The following is an 18,029-nucleotide window of genomic DNA, read 5'->3' as shown; positions in this document are numbered from 1 at the left end:
TTAGTCCAGATGGTTAAAGACCAATTTGTACAGGCCTTCCAAACTCACAAATGTTGCATTTGTCCAGGGACAGAGGTCGGCAAGCTACAATCCATGGACAAAATCCACCTGTCTTTGTAAAGTTGTACTGGAACACTGTTGTTTTTGCACTGTAATGGCAGAGTTGAGTAGTTGCAACAGATTGTATAGCCCACAAAGCCTAAAATATTTGTTATATCACCATTTATAGAAAAAGTTTACAGACGCTTAATCTAGGGTCAACCTGAGTAACTTTAAACATGATGCTCCTAGAAGCCTTAGATGTAGTCTATGACCATCAATCAGTTCATGTATCCAAATGACTGATAAATACTGTCACTGCGATGTCCCACAGGCACCTCAAGTTCAACATAACTTAAACTAAATTCAACATCATCCTTCTCAATCCTTCCATAATTCATTAAATGATGTCAATATCTACTCAGTTACAAAAGGTAAAAGCCTAAGAATTATCTGTCTAGTGTCTGTTTAGTTTATTTTTGTATTTCCAGTGTCCAGAATAGCACCTGACTCACAGAAAGTGATAAAAACTTGGTCATTGACTAAATAATGTCTATATTCCAGGCTGTTCTGAGGCCACCATGATTTCTAGAAATTATTCAGGAATATATATGAGCACTGCAAAAATTGCAAATCACGTGCTTGTTTTTAAAAGAAAATTCTGAGAATCTAACAAACATGAAAAAATGGAAAACAAAATAAATGAAATACAGAGCAAAGGTGTAAATTGGAATGGGCTGAGAGAGTCAGATAATCGAGGGGCAGATCTACCACGATTTCCAGTTGCCTAGAGATTCCATGGTGCTTTACTAGCTCTACTAAAAGTTCCCTCTAATCACGAGGAAACACATCTTCTAGAATGGTTCTATCTGAAACTTAGACCAGTCCAGACAGTTGCTTTTCCTTCCCTGTACTTAACACACAAAGTACCTGAAGCAAGTAAAAGGACATTATTAAGCTCCTAGAGTTATACTAAAATGACAAGTCACCAAGACATGTATAAGATACCAACCATCAACTTTGTTCAATAGTCAGATGACTAAAGATCAGGTACTATTTAGTATATTTTGAATTATGATCCTACCGCAAATGGAGTTGATCCTTGCTGTTGGCCTGAAGGTATCCACAAAGTCTGATACCAGGTTTCCAAGTAACTGAAACAAAACACAACAAAACAGAAAACAAATAGGTATAAAAATAAAATCAAGATTGCTCTGAATACAAGAATCATTTACATAAAATGAGATAATATGTAAAGATTGAGTACAATTCCTGGCACATAAAATTACTCAAAGGTTAGTTCTCTTTTGCTTCCTTCCAAACAATTACTTACCAGTTCATTTCTCCCTGAATTAAGTCAGGTCATACCACCATGTTCTCAGCTATTTGATGAAGCTATGTATATTTCATCACATAATATATAAACTGTCTCAGCAGGACAGCAGAGAAATGAAATAAATACATATTATGTATTATCTAAGGATAAAGTGACTGTTAAAAGAATAAGCACACAAAAAATCACATTATTATCTAGGAATAAAGTGACCATTAAAAGAATAAGCACACAAAAAATCAGATTAATGTAACGATTTTTAATAAAACTTTCTATTAAAAATTTTAGAAAATATTAAATTTACCCAGTGTGGAAGTTTTCCCTCAGGATATAATTTCCTGATCTCTGTGACTGCAAAATATGCTGGTAATAAACAAGCATTTCTTTCCAAGATATATGCTATAACCTAAGAAAAATAAGAGGGTGATGTTATTATTTTGACTAGTCCCACAGATAAGCCCTTTAAATGCAACAACAACAAGAACTATGGTATTAAAAAGTAGAGATGTTACTTCATGGATTCACTGGGCTTAAACTGTAGCATAAAAAATTTGTTTATATGTGAATATCTAAAAATGAAGATTAATAAATAATAAAATGACTGCTGATAGTAAGAAACATTGAAAATGCATCAATTATTGGTAGACTCTAATAGGAAGGCAACAGACTAACAATTCTTGCAACATTAGTTACAAAGCACAAAGATCTTTTAAGTGGTCCACAGGCTGATGTTTTAAAATGGTTGAAAATACTTTAACATCAATATTGTTGTTTTCATAGTTAAAAACCATGAATTAATTAAAATATAAAATTTCCCTTTGAAATACAATGAAAGTGAAATAGCACCTTTAAAACACGATTTTTGTAGAGGTAAAGAAATGGAACGTTTTACAAACTACCATAAGTTTTAAAAGCACAGAACTATGTGAAACTAGCCTTTTTTTAGGATATGATCAATGAATTGCAGACATGTTTAAATTACCTCTCTTGCTGCTAGAAGCTGCTGTACAACAGCTGAGCTCACTGTATTGGGAATTGTTAAGGTTTTCTCCAAAATAACTTTTAAGAGATCTCGAACACCCTGATAGAACAAAAAAGTCATAGGTTAAAATATAAAAACGTCCCCAGTGCTAGTTAAAACATCTAAAGTTTTCAAGGTTATACACTTGGAAAAAAAAATGTTACCCTCAAGGTCACACTTTTGATTTTTTCTGAACCAGAGCTAACATTCAACCCCCTAACATTAACCCAAGAGAAGTGTCATGTTCCAAAGCAGGATTCTAAAGAATGGCTTGCAATATGAATGAACGAAGAAAGTCACTTATAAATAAAAATTAAACTTTCCACACTCTGCTAAGCTTTTTTTGACCTTCACAACATTAGAAGAGTTTCTATTACTATGAGGGTCCAAAAAGTTTAATTTGAGCTTAACAGACAGAAATATATTTGAATATAACTTGAAAATACTCTGAAAACAGGGACAATAATACAAACTTTCTGGCAGATGACCTTTTCTACTCCTTCCCATTGCATATTCTAACTTTATTCCCCCTTCTCATCATCTATCACATACTTTAATCCCTCAAACTTATTGAATAAGGCCATTCTGTTAACTGGTCATCCACTCATATCTATTACCAGTTGCATTATTTCAGAGCAGAATCTGATATATAGAGAAGAAATTTCATTCCATAGTATAAACAATGTGATCAATCTTGTAAAAAAGACAGACAAAACATATATATGAAAGAAACTAGAAACAATTATAAAGCACCATACAAATAAGTAAGGAGGTAAAAACTACATATTAATGCTGAGAAAAGTGAAGTACAAGTACAGAGAAAATAATCAGAAAAAGCTTCTTAGAATTAGTTCTGTATTAAATCACGATTCAAACCAATACTTATCAGTTAAGTCATTTTAGATTAGCAAAAATACAGACATAAAGCACAGGGTCAGGTATTGGCAAGTCTTTCAAGAAGGACAATAACAAAAGTGGCTTGAATGAAGGAGAAGCTTCTGCAGCTATGGAGCTCCTGAGATGCATTATGAGACACAATTAGAGAGTGTATGCTGTTGGTTTTGGTCAAGAGCAGAGTGCTGAAGACACCAGTTAAGGAAGGAAATGTGTCCAAGGGAGGTCAAGTTGAAGCAGGACTTGCTCCCTTCATCAGCTGATGCCTGCATCTCTTCTCAGTTCCATACACATCTGTTCTGTGCTCTTTCATTGGAAAGGGGCCCCAACATCATAAGATCTGTGGCATGAAGGGACCCAGAGTCTGCTTGGTGACTTCCCTACTTGTCACAGAAATTTACCAGCCGCCTGCATTTTTAAGAATGTTGGGAGGGGAGCAGAGAAGCTGTGAGAAACACTGAGCAATTTTAAATCCCTTCAGGAAATACAACAAAAAAAGGAGATCTTGTAAATGGTTCCACTTCATTTCTCCCATGTGAAATTAAGATATGTACACTGAAAAAGTAATCACACCTAACAACGATTACTTTTTATATTGAATAATTAGGAAAAAAAATACCTTGTAATCCACTCCTCCAATTATTTTCCGAACCAGTTTAAATGTTAAGGCCCAAAGCTGTGTTCTTTCCCATTCAAGTGTGTCAGAGTTTATCAGGGATTCACAAACCATCCTAGAGAAAAGGAATACCCGTTCCAATTACAAGACAGAATTTTCACAAGTTCTCTAATAGCCAAGGTCTGCGTACTCTGGATATTATATTTGCCATAGTAAGTTTTTTTTTTTTCTTTTTTGGCTGCGTTGGGTCTTCGTTGCTGTGCGCGGGGGTTTTCTCTAGTTGTGGTGAGCGGGGGCTACTCTTCGTTGCGGTGCGCGGGCTTCTCATTGCGGTGGCTTCTCTTCTTGCAGAGCATGGGCTCTAAGGCACATGGGCTCATTAGTTGTGGCGCACGGGCTTAGATCTCCGTGGCATGTGGGATCTTCCCAGACCAGGGATCGAACCCATGTCCCCTGTATTGGCAGGCGGATTCTTAACCACTGTGCCACAAGGGAAGTCCCAGTAAGTATTTTTCATAAAGGTACATATTACTCAAGCACACTTTCAAAAAATTACATATAGTATTTTACATTTTTTACTTATATGAAAGACTAAACACAAAGTAGAACTAAATAATATTAATTACATTATATTTTTACTAGAAAGATATGTACCAAAAGCTATTGGTTAAATATTTACCATTTACCAGTTTGTGACAAATTGTATTTTTCCAAGGTGGCTGCAGTAAGACTTTCGATCCCACATGCTCTTCTAAAATGTGACACTGATACTCCTCCCATGAAAAGTATCAGTGTCATTCTCTACCCCTCAACCTGGGCAGGCCTAATACTGGCGAATGGAATGCTGTATGACTTTCAAGGCAAGGTGATAAAGCTTCTGCCTAGCCCTCTTATGAATGCTTGCTCTTGGACTCCACTATGCTGTGAGAAAGTCCAGGTTACACGGAGAAGGCATATGTAGGTTCTGGCCAACAGTGCCAGCTGATGTCTCAGATGACAGCCAGGTATCATCCACCAGATATGAATGGGGAAACCTTTGTCATGACTCCAGTCGTAGCCACTACCTGATTGCAATCACGAGACCTGAGAAAAAACTACATACTACTTGCCCAGTCAAGCACTATAATCATGAATGTTAATAATAAAAGGATTATTATTGTTTTAAGCCACAAAGTATTGAAGTAATTCATCATGCAGCAAAAGTAAACTGGAACCAACTTAGCAATTCCACTCCTGGGTATATAGCCAAAAAAACCCAAAAACACTAAACTGAAAAGATACATGCACCCCAATGTTCATAGCAGGATTATTTACAATTGCCAAGATATGGAAGCAACCTAAGTGTCCCTCAACAGATGAATGGATAAAGAAGGCATGCCACACACACACACACACACACACACACACACACACACACAGTGGAATACTACTCATCCATAAAAAAGAATGAAATTGTGTCATTTGCAACAACATGGATGGACTTGAAGGGTATTGTGCTAAGTGAAATAAGTCAGACAGAGAAAGACAAATACTGTATGATATCACTTATATGTAGAATCTAAAAAATACAAAAAACAAACTAGTGAATATAACAAAAACAACAAAAGTTAACTGGAACAAGCTCATCAACATGAGTGATTTTAGTCTCTGGACTGAAAGGCAAAGTCTGCCTGGTTTTGAGAATCATAAGTATACAATTCTAAGAATACTGCATCCTAGAAATTAAAACTGAGATATTACAAAGGATTTCTTGTTGAGCCCAACTTCCTTCTTCATTCCCTTATCCTTTTACAACAACAACCTCAACCAATTTCTAAACATTAATAAAAAAAAAAATTCTGGGCTTCCCTGGTGGCACACGGTTAAGAATCCGCCTGCCAATACAGGGGACACAGGTTCGAGCCCTGGTCCGGGAAGATCCCACATACCGCGGAGCAACTAAGTCCGTGCGCCACAAATACTGAGCCTGCGCTCCAGAGCCCATGAGCCACAACTATGGAGCCCGCAAGCCACAACTACTGAGCCCACGCGCCACAACTACTGAAGCCTGGGTGCCCTAGAGCCCGTGCTCCGCAGCAAGAGAAGCCACCGCAATGAGAAGCCTGCGCACGGCAACGAAGAGTAGCCCCCACTCACCGCAACTAGAGAAAGCCCACGCACAGTAACAAAGACTCAATGCAGCCAAAAATAAAATAAATAAATTTATAAAAAAAAAAAAAAAAGAAAGAAAGAAAATTCTTTAGATTGCTCATATTCACCATTAAACGTACCTGGGTGGAAGGAGACCAGTCTCGACCGCCATTGCTAAGCAGTCATAAAGAAAAGAAATTCTTTTAGGACTATGTTGGCCGTGAATGAATTTAACAATCCACTGGATGCATTGTTCGTGAGACTCCTGGAAAATCAGAAAATGATCACGTTTTAGGTCTAAACTTACATTTTGTAACTAACAAATAGCTAATAGTACCTGGGAGTATATCAAGACTATGAATGAGATACTCCATTATAAATTCATGGATGAAAACAAATTCTAAAATAAAAAAGTGAAAAAATTCAGATTTAGTACTTGAGTTATAGTAAGCTTAAAATCATACAATTATATAAACTTCTACCATTTTTACTACATGGCACCTCCAAAAAGAGTATGATTTTATTAACATATTCATGATCAATAGAAAACTCTAGCAAAGCTTGTGTACGGCATTGTAAGCAGTGCCCTTAATGGCAGATATAAATAAATATTCCTGTCACTGGGGGAAAAATCCACTATGAATTAGTACATCAGCCTCATGAGAATTTCGTGAGTCTAATCCCTAAGAGCCCAATGAGTTATGAATCTAATGGCATATCCAATTTCTAGACTTGCAAAACTTTAAATCTGATACCAGAATGTAGTACCCAAATCACAGATTATCTTCTAGGATATCCTCAAGATGTCCTGCTCCTCTGTGCTACCTCTGTCCCTCATACACACTTCTACTGTTGAACATATAATGCTGACTTAGAAATACTTATTTTCTTCCCAGCTCCTCCATTAGAATATAAAATTTTCGAAGACTGTATCTTAACTCATAAAATGTTTAACGAATTATTAAAATATTAAAGTATGTCATAAAGATGTTCAACATCACTCAGAGAAATGCAAAAATAAAACCACACTGAAATAAAATTTCTCCTGTTTTAGATTGGCAAAGATCAAAAAGTTCATTAACACTCTACTATGAGGCTCTAGGGAATAAGATACTCTTATACATTGCTATCGGGAGTATAAATTGGTAAAACCCTTATGGAAAGCTATTAGGCAATTTCTATAAAAACTACACATAGACATACCCTCTGACCCAGCAATACTATAAATTTATTCTGTGTTCCATGCATATAACTGTTCATTATAGCATTATTTAAAGTGAAAAAGGTAAGAAGCAACCTGTCAGTTGGTAGGAGACTGGTTAAATAAAGGAAGGTGCAGCCATATAATAGAATATTATGTTGCTATAAGAAAGTAAGAAAGGAAGGCAGAAGTAACTCTTAATGGATTGATGTAGAATTACTTTGAGAATTTAATATTAAGAGGAAAAAAGCAAGGTGCTAATGAACAGTGTACACGGCATATGAACATTCTATAAAAATGATTCTATGCATAAAACACTTCTAGGGGCTTCCCTAGTGGTGCAGTGGTTAAGAATCCACCTGCCAATGCAGGAGACACGGGTTCAAGCCCTGGTCGGGGAAGATCCCACATGCTGCAGAGCAATTAAGCCCCTGTGCCACAACTACTAAGCCTGCGCTCTAGAGCCGGCATGCCACAAATACTGAAGCCTGTGCACCTAGAGCTCGTGCTCTGCAACAAGAGGAGCCACTGCAATGAGAAGCCTGCGCACCACAACGAAGAGTAGCCCCTGCTCGCCGCAACTAGAGAAAGCCTGCGCGCAGCAACGAAGACCCAATGCAGCCGAAAATAAATAAATAAAATAAATGTATTAAAAAAAACACTTCTAGAAGGAAACATAAACTGGGAATGCTGTTTGCAGACAGAAAAAGAAACAAGCAATTAAGCTAAGAGAGATGTAAGGCAGATTCATCATTGGGTCCAACTTTTGGTCCAACCCTTTGCATTTTGTACCGTATGAATATATTATCTATTAGAAAATAATTAGGGTGCTTCCCTGGTGGCACAGTGGTTAAGAATCCGCCTGCCAACGCAGGGCACATGGGTTCGAGCCCTGGTCCGGGAAGATCCCACATGCCACGGAGCAACTAAGTGCGTGCGCCACAACTACTGGGCCTGCACTCTAGAGCTCACGAGCCAGAACTACTGAGTGCGTGTGCCACAACTACTGAAGGCCGCGCGCCTAGAGCCCGTGCTCCACAACAAGAGAAGCCACTGCAATGAGAAGCCCGCGCGCCACGACTAAGAGTAGCACCTGCTTGATGCAAGTAGAGAAAGCCTGCGGGCAGCAATGAAGACCCAACGCAGCCAAAAATAAATAAATAAATAAAAAGAAAAAAATAATTAAAAGTAAAAGAAATTTAAAAAAACTAATGTATTGAAACTCTGTGATTCATGTCTGAGTAGCAAGTCTTAACCACCAGCAGCTCAAGTGCAAACAGTTCTCATTTTCCTACCTATAATGCACCATGAGAAGATAAGGTACTACTGTACTATGAACTCTTTAAGGATCACACATTTTGTCTTTTTCAAGGCTGCATTTTCTGGTGAATGTTCTCTGTTACTAAGTTTTACTGCTCCTTTCCTCAATTTTATTATAATATCTTTGTATCCTTATTGTGGCATCTTTGTATCAATGCTGGGCCAGTTCCTTTGTTGAGTAAATGAATGAACTTTTTAGCCATTACAATCCCTAACACAGCTGTTTTGAAGTGCACCAAATAAATTAGCATAGGATCAAAATGGTTTTATATAATCTAACTTGGGAGAGATTTCTAAAAACAACTCACACCGTGCTGTCGTCAACCTGATTTTTCAATACAGATTCTCTACTGGAAGAATACAAATGGAAACAAATGGAAATCAGAATAGACAAATAAAAGATGATGACAATTTTATTTCTCCTTTTCCAGAAAGACCTTAACAGCAACATCAAAGAAAATGTGCAAAAAGAAAGGGTCAAATATCATCAGCTGAGTGTATTAAAAATGCAGTGCTCACCTGAGAAAGACCACCCCAAAACTGTCTGAAGGCCCCCAAACAGCTAATTAGTTTTGTTTTTTCATCTTCAGGGGTGTCCATAAACATGCTACAAAACAAAAATAGCATTATTTGCCACTAGTTTTAAAAAGGTAATTCAACATAACCAGAATAGTGGATCTTGTAAACCTCCAAGACAGACCTAAATAAAATCTTACAAAGATACACTCAGGTAAAAACACAAAAATCTGCCATGCATATACTCACCCAGGGAAAGCCTCTTCTATAATTTCCGTTTTCTGTTAAAAAAAAAAAAAAGTAAACGATGTGAATTTTGTTTTTTAAAAAGGGAGGGGGAGGGGCGTCCCCGAGCAAAATAATACAATGCAACAAGGGCAAGTCACCTTAATCAGCAACGCGCAGAAACAAACAATACCTGCCTGCTTGGCCTGTAACAAAGGGTGTTGTGGATTTCAAAGGAGACTTGGAATTGGACAGCAGTTTGAGAATTGCTCAACCCTTGCACACATACACGGTTTCACAACAAAGAAGAGATGGAGGAGAGGTTGCCCGGGCCAGGTTTCTTGAGCCGTTGCCGCGAGCCACCCCCTCTCCCAGCCATTGTCCTGGATCCCTGGCCGTTCCACTCACCACCACCTCCTCAAAAATGCTCTGCAGTTGCGTCTCCATCTGGACCATCTCCACCGCCTTCCTTGGACACCAGGCGCGCTGCCCGGGTCAGGCCCGAGATCCGGCAATGGAGGGGCAGAGGGCCGCAAATGCCTGTAGGAAACCTCAGCTCGCCGGGGTCGGTTTCTTCCCCAAGCGCCCAGCTGAGTCCGTCCCCTGTTTGTTGCAGGGCCCAGCAAACAACCGGAAGCTGCACGGAAGCTGGGTGCCCGCTGATTACGAAACCCGCAGAAACCAGGGACCCAGTCAGATGGTTCCGCCTGTGTAGAAGTGCGGCGCGCGAGCCAGACGAGAGCGCCCCTAAGTGGAAGCTCGAGCCTAAGTCACCCCGAGGCCCGCTCGGCTGCAGGCCGCCACTTCCCGGCTGAAGCGGGAATTGCTTCCTGCTTGGTGGTGATGCTTTTGCACGGCGGGAAGAAAACAAACTTGAGACCCAGGGGCTAGAGCCTGCTGGAAATGCTCCTCTTGCGACCTGGGTCAACCTGATGTCTACGAGCTGCTGACCTTCTAGGACTCCGTCAGCAGCCTGGAGCCAGGAGTTGAAAGCTCACTTTTCTAGACGACAGGGACAATGCCTTCTCGTCTATGGTTATCTCAGTGCCTTGCAGAGTGCCAGAAGCACAGCAGACTTTCAATGAAGGTTGAAAAGGTGAATGAACGCATCACTACTGATTTTTAATTAAAATAATCGAATAATAATATATACTGTTTTCAGTTATGATCATCTAAAAATAATAATATTTATCAATTACTGAATACATATAGCCTCTTTGGTGGTGGGTAGGGATGGAGAAGGGTGGCAAAGAGGAAGGTTGATTCAGTGGCATGGTCGGAGCAGATACACTGAGTAGTGTGCCCCCCACCGCTGTATTCTTTCAAACATCAGTTGACATTTTTGTGGAAACTTGCTCTCATTCTTCAAGCTGATTTAGGTGTCTCTTCTTCGTCTTCATATAACACTTTTGTGTATAAATAGTAGAGGACTTCATTTATGGAATATTTATCCACCGTTCCCTCAGTGCTAGACACGGTGTTAGGTATTCAATGAACTGTATTGCAGAGTGTATTTTGCAGAATATCTGAGCTATTATAGAAGGGTGACAGAGCCAGAATTATTAAAATCCAAGTACCCTAGCAACCTATTGTTCTTTTTTGTATGCTAAACAGATTATTTTATTGTGGATTGTCTTCTACCAGATTCACTTCTAAGACAGCTTTCATTTACTAGCAGATTTCCACGTTTCGGCTCTGTGTTTCGAAATCGGTATATTCTCTCTCTCTCTTTTTTTTTTTTTAACATCTTTATTGGAGTATAATTGCTTTACAATGGTGTGTTAGTTTCTGCTTTATAACAAAGTGAATCTGCTATACAAATACATATATCCCCATATCTCCCCTCCCTCTTGTATCTCCCTCCCACCCTTCCTACCCCACCCCTCTAGGTGGTCACAAAGCACGGAGCTGATCTCCCTGTGCTATGCGGCTGCTTCCCACTAGCTATCTATTTTACGTTTGGTAGTATATATAAGTCCATGCCACTCTCTCACTTTGTGCCAGCTTACCCTTCTCCCTCCCTGTGTCCTCAAGTCCATTCTCTATGTCTGCGTCTTTATTCCTGTCCTGCCCCTAGGTTCTTCAGAGAAATCGGTATATTCTCAGCAAATGCCAGCTACTCTTGACGTTGGCCAGGGCTTGTACAATTAAGTAGGTAAAATGGTCTGGTAAGAATTATTTGTCATAACCAAATACAAATTAATTTTTATATTATGCTTGCTGATGCTCTATTCATTGAATAAAAGTTGACCATCCATTTCTAGACCTTCTTCATGTGTTTCCCCCAAGTCATTTTTTTAAATTGATGTATAATTTGTATACAGTGAAATGCATATTTTAAATATACAGCTCCATGAATTTTGACAAATGTTGACACTTGTTTAACTACTACCTCAGGCAAGATATAGAATATTTTTATCTTCCCAGAAAGTTCTTAGAGTCCTTTTGCAGCCAATCCCCCTCCCAGAGGCAAACACTGGTTTAATTTAAGTAATCATTAATTAGTTTGCATGTTCTCAAAGTTTATATAATTGGATTCACACAGTATTTCCTCTTTTGTGTCTAACTTCTTTCACACAACTTTGTATTTTGAGATCTATCCATGTATATCATTCCATTGTATGAATATACCACAGATTATTTTTCAATTCACCTGTTGATGGATATTTACATTTTCAGTTTTGACTACTACAAATAAAGTTGCTATGAACTTTCTCAAACAAGTCTCTCTGTAGACATATTTTTCTAGGAGCAGAATTTTAGCGTCATATGGTAAGTATATGCTTAACTTTATAAGAAATTGGCAAACAGTTCTCCAAAATGGTTTTTACTCTTTTTACACTCTGATGCTACAAATTTGTGTGGTTTCTAATTGTTCTACGTCCTTGTCAGCATTTAGTGTTGTCAATCTTTATACTTTTAGCCATTTCAATGGGTGTGGATTTTCCTAGTGACTAATGATGTTGATTTTTTAAAAAATGTGTATCTTATAAGCTATTCAGATATCTCTCATGAAGGGTCTGTTTAAGTCTTTTGCTTACTATTAATCAGGTGATTTCTTATATACTCATTTATTTGTAGGAGTACTTATATATTCTGTATACAAGTCTATTATCAAATCCATGCATGGTGAACGTTTTCTCTCTGTTTTGGCTTGCTTTTTCATTTTTAAAATGATGTCTTTGATTAGCAGAAAATTTTAATTTTGATGAAGTCCAATTTATTATGTTTAAATTTTATGGTTATTGTTTTAAGTAGCCTATGAAATCTTTGTCTACCCTAAGGTCATGGAGCTATCCTCCAATGTTTTCTTCTAAGAACTAAGTTTTATAGTTAGTATAGATAGTGTAGATATATAGTTCAAATATTTAGATCCATGATTCATCTTGAATTAGTTTTTGTAGGTGTGGTGCATGTGTGTGTATGTGTTAGGGTGGGGCAGGGCTTTCTCCTCCTCGTTTCCAGAGGGGTCATGGCTGCTGCCTAGGGCTGAGTTGCTCAGCTGCCACCCTGATGGGCCTAGAGAACAGAGCCTCAAGCTAAAGAGAGTTATTCTTGAGCCTTAAAATCTAATGGAATTTTCCCTGCCAGGTCTCAGACTCGCTTGGGACCCATGTGACCCCTTCTTTTTGACTTCTTCCTTTTGAAATAGGAATGCTGGTCTCACCAGTGTATTTTGAAGCAGATAATTTGTTTTGTAGTTTCACATGTTCATAGAAAGGAATTTTGCCAAAGGATGAATCATACCTCTAGTTTCATCCATTTGTTCCATCACCGTTTGTTGAGATTACCCTTCTTTCTTCATTGCATTGCCTTGTATTAGTCTGGGTCTCTTTTTAGACTCTCTATTCTGTTCTTTTGATCTATTTGTCTATCCTTATGCCAATATCATATCGTCCCAATTGCTGTAGCTAATTAGTAATTCTTGAAGTAAGGTAGCTTAAGTTCTCCAAATTTATTTTTTAAGCTTATTTTGGTTATTCTAAATCCTTTGCACTTCCATATAAATTTTAAAATCAGCTTGTCAATTTTGATCAAAAAATACTGAGATTTTTATTGGGATTAAATTGAATCTATAGTGTAATTTGGAGATAATTGACACCTAAGCAATATTAACTCTTTTAATCCACAAACAGGGTTGATCTCTCCATTTATTTAGTCTTCTTTTATTTTTTTCAGCAATCTTTTGTAGTTTTCAGTGTGCAGATATTGCATATCTTCTGTTAAATTTAATCTTATGTATTTTATATGCATTTTGGGGGGGATGGTATTTCAAGTAGCATTTTAAAAATTCTGTTTTCCAGTTGTTTATTGCTAACATATAGAAATACAATTGATCTTTGGATATTGGTCATTAATCCTGTGACCTTGCTCAATTCACTTTTTAGTTTTAGTAGTTTTTTATAGAACCCTTAGCATCATCTATGTCCACAACTGGTCATCTGTAAATAGGACAGTTTTACTTCTTCCTTTCCAACTTACTTCTTCCTTTATTTCTGTTTCATGCTTTACTGTATTGGCTAGGACCTTCAGCAGTACAATGTTGAATAGAAGTGGTGAGAACACACACCTTTGCCATGTTCTTGATCTTAGGGGGAAAACAGCCTTTCATAAAGTCTGATGCTAGCTGTAGGTTTTTCACTGATTTTCATTATCATTTCATTGATGCTGTTTGTCATATTGAGGAAGTTCTTTTCTATTCCTAGTTTACTGGAAGTTTTTATCATAAATAGATATTGAATTTTGTCAAATGTTTCTCTGCCTCTATTGAGATTTTTCAGTTTTACTCTGTTAATGTGATGGGTTTAATTGACGGGGTTTTGAATTGTGGGAGAAGGGAATTTCCCCCTCTTTTTCCTCTTAGTTCTTTTGGATGGCAATTAAAATGACATAAGGCAGATTAACAGGAGAAAATCAAATTTATTACATATATACAGGGAACCCTCATAAGCATAAAGAATTCCAAAGACAGTAAGGCAAGATAAGGTATATTTATTACTCTGGACTGGAGAAAAGGAGGTAAGGGTCTGGGACTTCAAAGGGACGTAAGGCATTCACAGGAAGATGAAAAGAATTAATATTTGGTAAGCATATGTTTGCTGGGCCATCTAGAGACAGTGGAACACAGATAGGACTTTGATCTAACTAGCCTTGGTAGGTTACTCCCTGTCTACTACACCTAGTTGATATTTTACTATAGTATCTATGGTGTTGACTCCTTCCTCAAACAGGTCTTCTATCTTAAATTCTTTTAGACAATAAGTGGGGGAAGTTCAAAGGTTCTTCCTGAGCCTTTTCAGCATGCCAGAGTGGCACATCTTGGGGCAGCCTGCCCTGAACCCCATCAAAATGCTAAACCAACTTTGCTTCCCCGGGATACATACTATTCGGTCATGATATGTTATCCTTTCTATATATTTCTGGATTCTATCTGCTAATATTTTATTGAGATTGTATTTTTTTTTCATATGCCACTATCATCGCCAACTCCTAACAAAACATGCCTTGTTTTGAATAATCAACTTTAACTAGTGAAGAAAACTGCTGGAAGTCATAGGCCTCCAAAAGCCCTTTAAATTTTTTTTTTTTTTGAAGGCTGTGGAATACCTTGTACAGCTGAACTCATGTCGTTCACTTGCTAGGTGACGAGCTAATAATTCTCCTGTCGTGGCTTTGACCTGGCAGATACTTAGTTCCCTAACATTTGTAATAAGTATATACAACACAATATGCCCTTGTTACCACGTAAGAGCTTCTAAAAACCTGAAATGAAAGAATTCAAATTTCCTGCTGCACAGTAGCTTCAAGAGTTAGGCTGAACAGGGAGATCAGCTCAGTGCTTTGTGACCACCTAGAGGGGTGGGATAGGGAGGGTGGGAGGGAAGGAGAGGCAAGATGGAAGAGATATGGGAACATATGTATATGTATAACTGATTCACTTCGTTATAAAGCAGAAACTAACACACCATTGTAAAGCAATTATACTCCAATAAAGATGTAAAAAAAAAAAAAAGAGTTAGGCTGAGGGTATTAGTTTGCTAAGGCTGCCGTAACAATAGAAACTGGCTGTCTTAAACAATAGAAATGTACTTTCTCACAATTCTGGAGGTTAGAGGTCTGAGATCAAGGTGCTAGAAATTTGAGATCAAGGTTTCCTATTTTACTCAATAAGTCAAAATCCATTATTATCATTATTTATTTTGATAAATATATAAGAAATATTTATGATTCATAAATTTATCAGTTGGTTGGTTTCTTCAGAGGCCTTTCTCCTTGGCTTGCAGACGGCTGTCTTCTCCCTGTGTCTTCACATGGTCTTCCCTCTGTGCATGTCTGTGGCTAATTTCCTCTTCTTATAATGACACCAGTCATATTGGATTAGGGCCCACCATTATGACCTCATTTTAACTTAATTACCTCTTTATTTGGACCCTCTGTCCAAGTAAATTACATCTTCAACATGTGAATTTGGAGGCATACAGTTCAACCTCAAAACTCCTTCCTCTGGGCCCCCAAATGCATGTCCTTCTAGCATGCAAAATACATTCAACCCATTACAACAGCTCTCAAATCTTAACCATTCCAGCATCAATTCCTAGTCCAAACTGTCATCTAAATATCCTCTAAATCAGTTATAGGTGCTTTAGGTGTGAGGCATTCTGAGGCAAAATTCCCCTTCAGCTATGAGGCTGTGAAACCAGATAACAAGTTATCTGCTTCCAAAACACAATGATAGGACAAGCCTAGGATATACATTCCCATTCCAAAAGGGAAAAATTGAAAAGAATAAAGGGGTCGCAAGTTCCAAGCAACTCTGAAATCTAGCTGGGCAATTTCCACTAGATTTTGAGGCTTGAGAATAATCCTTTTCGGTTTGATTATTTGCTCTGTCCTCCAGGATGGGGGTGGGGTGGGGGGTGGCTCAGTAGAGTTTGCAGGCACCTAAGTGGCATGACGTGGGCATCCAAGCATGGGAGGGGATGGTGGTGAGGTTGAGAGGCTGGTTGCATACAGGGGAGTTTATCAAATAAGCAGAAATAGTAAGTTCAGTGGAAGTCTGGTTTCACATTGTGGGAGAAGGGGTATACACATGTGGAAAGAGAAAACTAGGATGAATCCTACAGTGCTTGATTGAAATTGGGTATTTTGATATGAACTCATGGATTTAATAGATAGGTAGTTTTAGAAATAAATACAGTATGAGCTGTCCTAGCATTCCTCAAACGTGACCAAAGCTTTAGCAGAAAGAAAAATTATGTGGAGCAGCTGATTGAGCAAAAGGGTGAACATAAAACTGTACCTAAGGAAGTATACTAGTGGTCACATCAGTGTGATTTATCAGTGCAATTTTGCATAGTGGAGGCTTGGTGCTGAGAACAGGAAATATGTCAAAAGTTCAGGAAACAAGCTAAGGCAGAAATAGAGGTAAAGGTGACCAGCAGGACTTGGGCAAAGTGAGATCAACCAAGATGTCTTTGTAAAAACGGCTAGTATATTTGGATCGCTGTTAGAGCTGGTCTTAGGACAAATAGTTGAATCATCCTGGAGGGTGAGTCAAGGGTAGTACCTCTCAGAATTGGAGAGCCCTGAAAGCCAGGACGGGTTGTTTGAGTCATCAGCTAATGTGATGATCACTTTGGGCTTGTAAATAATGGAGTGAGCTAAGGGACGGAAAGAAAATTTGGTTTTCTTTCTGTCTCTTAGAAAATAAGCATTTGGTTTAGAAGAAATACTGGGCCAGATTTGCGGATCAGGGGATGCACCTACCTCCTTAAGGAATAGGATATAGCAGTTCTAATGGAAAGCTGGAAACCCTAGATGCTGTGGATGGAGATGAAAGCAGCTTAGAATCTTTGGAGGATGGGAATAGACCGGTCAGTTGTCTGCTACTGTTGTCATCTTCTTCTCCCCCTAGCTTGGTGATGCTTGTCTTAGTTGAAGCCAGGTGTAGAAACAGGGGTCAAAGTCCATTCAGGTGGAGGAGGCTTTTTAAAATGAGATGTGAACCATGAATTAATGTCTTTCAGTTTGGCTGTGCATGGATTAGTTACTAATACCTGATAAGGTTCTTCCCATTGTGGCTGCAAAGAATCTTTTATTTGATGTCCTTTCCAATAAACAAAATCTCTAGGTTGTAATTTATGATCCTTTTCATTTCTTGGGAGTTTGCTGTAAAGGTAGTTACTAATTTTTTTAAAGTGTCTTAATAAGACCCTGTCATTAATGTAATATATTTCCTTTGAACCATTGTGGGTGAAAGTTTCCAAAATATTGTTTTCCCAAAAAACCATTTTCTCAGATGCCCAATGGATTAAAGAATGTACAGGTCTAAACCATATATGCGTGGTGGGGTCAAAATTCCCCCCTTTTGTTGCCGTGTCCGTTTCCCTTCTGTGGTGGCAATTTCTTGAGCCTGTAGAAAGAAACCTTTTACTGGGTTAGCAGGGTTAACGTAGAGCATTCTCGAGGCTGAACAGGATAAATATTTAAAGCTGCTTGTTGGGCTGCAGCAACAGCAAGCTGTTTCTTTTAGCTTCCCTAGTGTCAGATTTGGAATGCCCTGTTGTCTTGATAATTGCTAACTGTTTTGGCAATTGTATAACAGTTAATAACTCTGAAACCTGTCTTTTGTTTTAGTTTTTACAGGTTGTCCTGAAGAGGTTAAAAACTTCATTGTTTTCATAGCATTCCAAAGTTTCATGCCACTGCAAAAGAATAGCGACCATCATTATAA

The 18,029-nt window shown here is 38.2% G+C and overlaps 2 protein-coding genes across 4 annotated transcripts in view; one reads left to right on the top strand and one right to left on the bottom strand.

The window, feature by feature from the left end:
* Positions 1–9,884, bottom strand: part of MED23 (mediator complex subunit 23) — a 42,184-nt gene extending 32,300 nt beyond the window's left edge. For both annotated transcript variants that reach the window (XM_068550996.1, XM_068550997.1), the window contains exons 1-8: positions 9,704–9,884; positions 9,320–9,351; positions 9,074–9,161; positions 6,174–6,298; positions 3,907–4,018; positions 2,355–2,453; positions 1,677–1,778; positions 1,124–1,193 (exon numbers count right to left, since the gene is read on the bottom strand). In XM_068550996.1, coding sequence (XP_068407097.1) covers positions 1,124–1,193; positions 1,677–1,778; positions 2,355–2,453; positions 3,907–4,018; positions 6,174–6,298; positions 9,074–9,161; positions 9,320–9,351; positions 9,704–9,751 — 676 coding nt within the window. In that variant the 5' untranslated portion in view covers positions 9,752–9,884. The remainder of the gene's footprint in view (positions 1–1,123; positions 1,194–1,676; positions 1,779–2,354; positions 2,454–3,906; positions 4,019–6,173; positions 6,299–9,073; positions 9,162–9,319; positions 9,352–9,703) is intronic.
* Positions 9,885–10,140: 256 nt separating this feature from the next.
* Positions 10,141–18,029, top strand: part of ENPP3 (ectonucleotide pyrophosphatase/phosphodiesterase 3) — an 89,460-nt gene continuing 81,571 nt past the window's right edge. For both annotated transcript variants that reach the window (XM_068550798.1, XM_068550797.1), the window contains exon 1: positions 10,141–10,391. In XM_068550798.1, coding sequence (XP_068406899.1) covers positions 10,314–10,391 — 78 coding nt within the window. In that variant the 5' untranslated portion in view covers positions 10,141–10,313. The remainder of the gene's footprint in view (positions 10,392–18,029) is intronic.

The sequence above is a fragment of the Eschrichtius robustus genome, chromosome 9, assembly GCF_028021215.1.
Source record: "Eschrichtius robustus isolate mEscRob2 chromosome 9, mEscRob2.pri, whole genome shotgun sequence".
NCBI classification, from domain to species: Eukaryota; Metazoa; Chordata; class Mammalia; order Artiodactyla; family Eschrichtiidae; genus Eschrichtius; species Eschrichtius robustus.
This window is presented reverse-complemented; position numbering and strand designations above follow the sequence as displayed.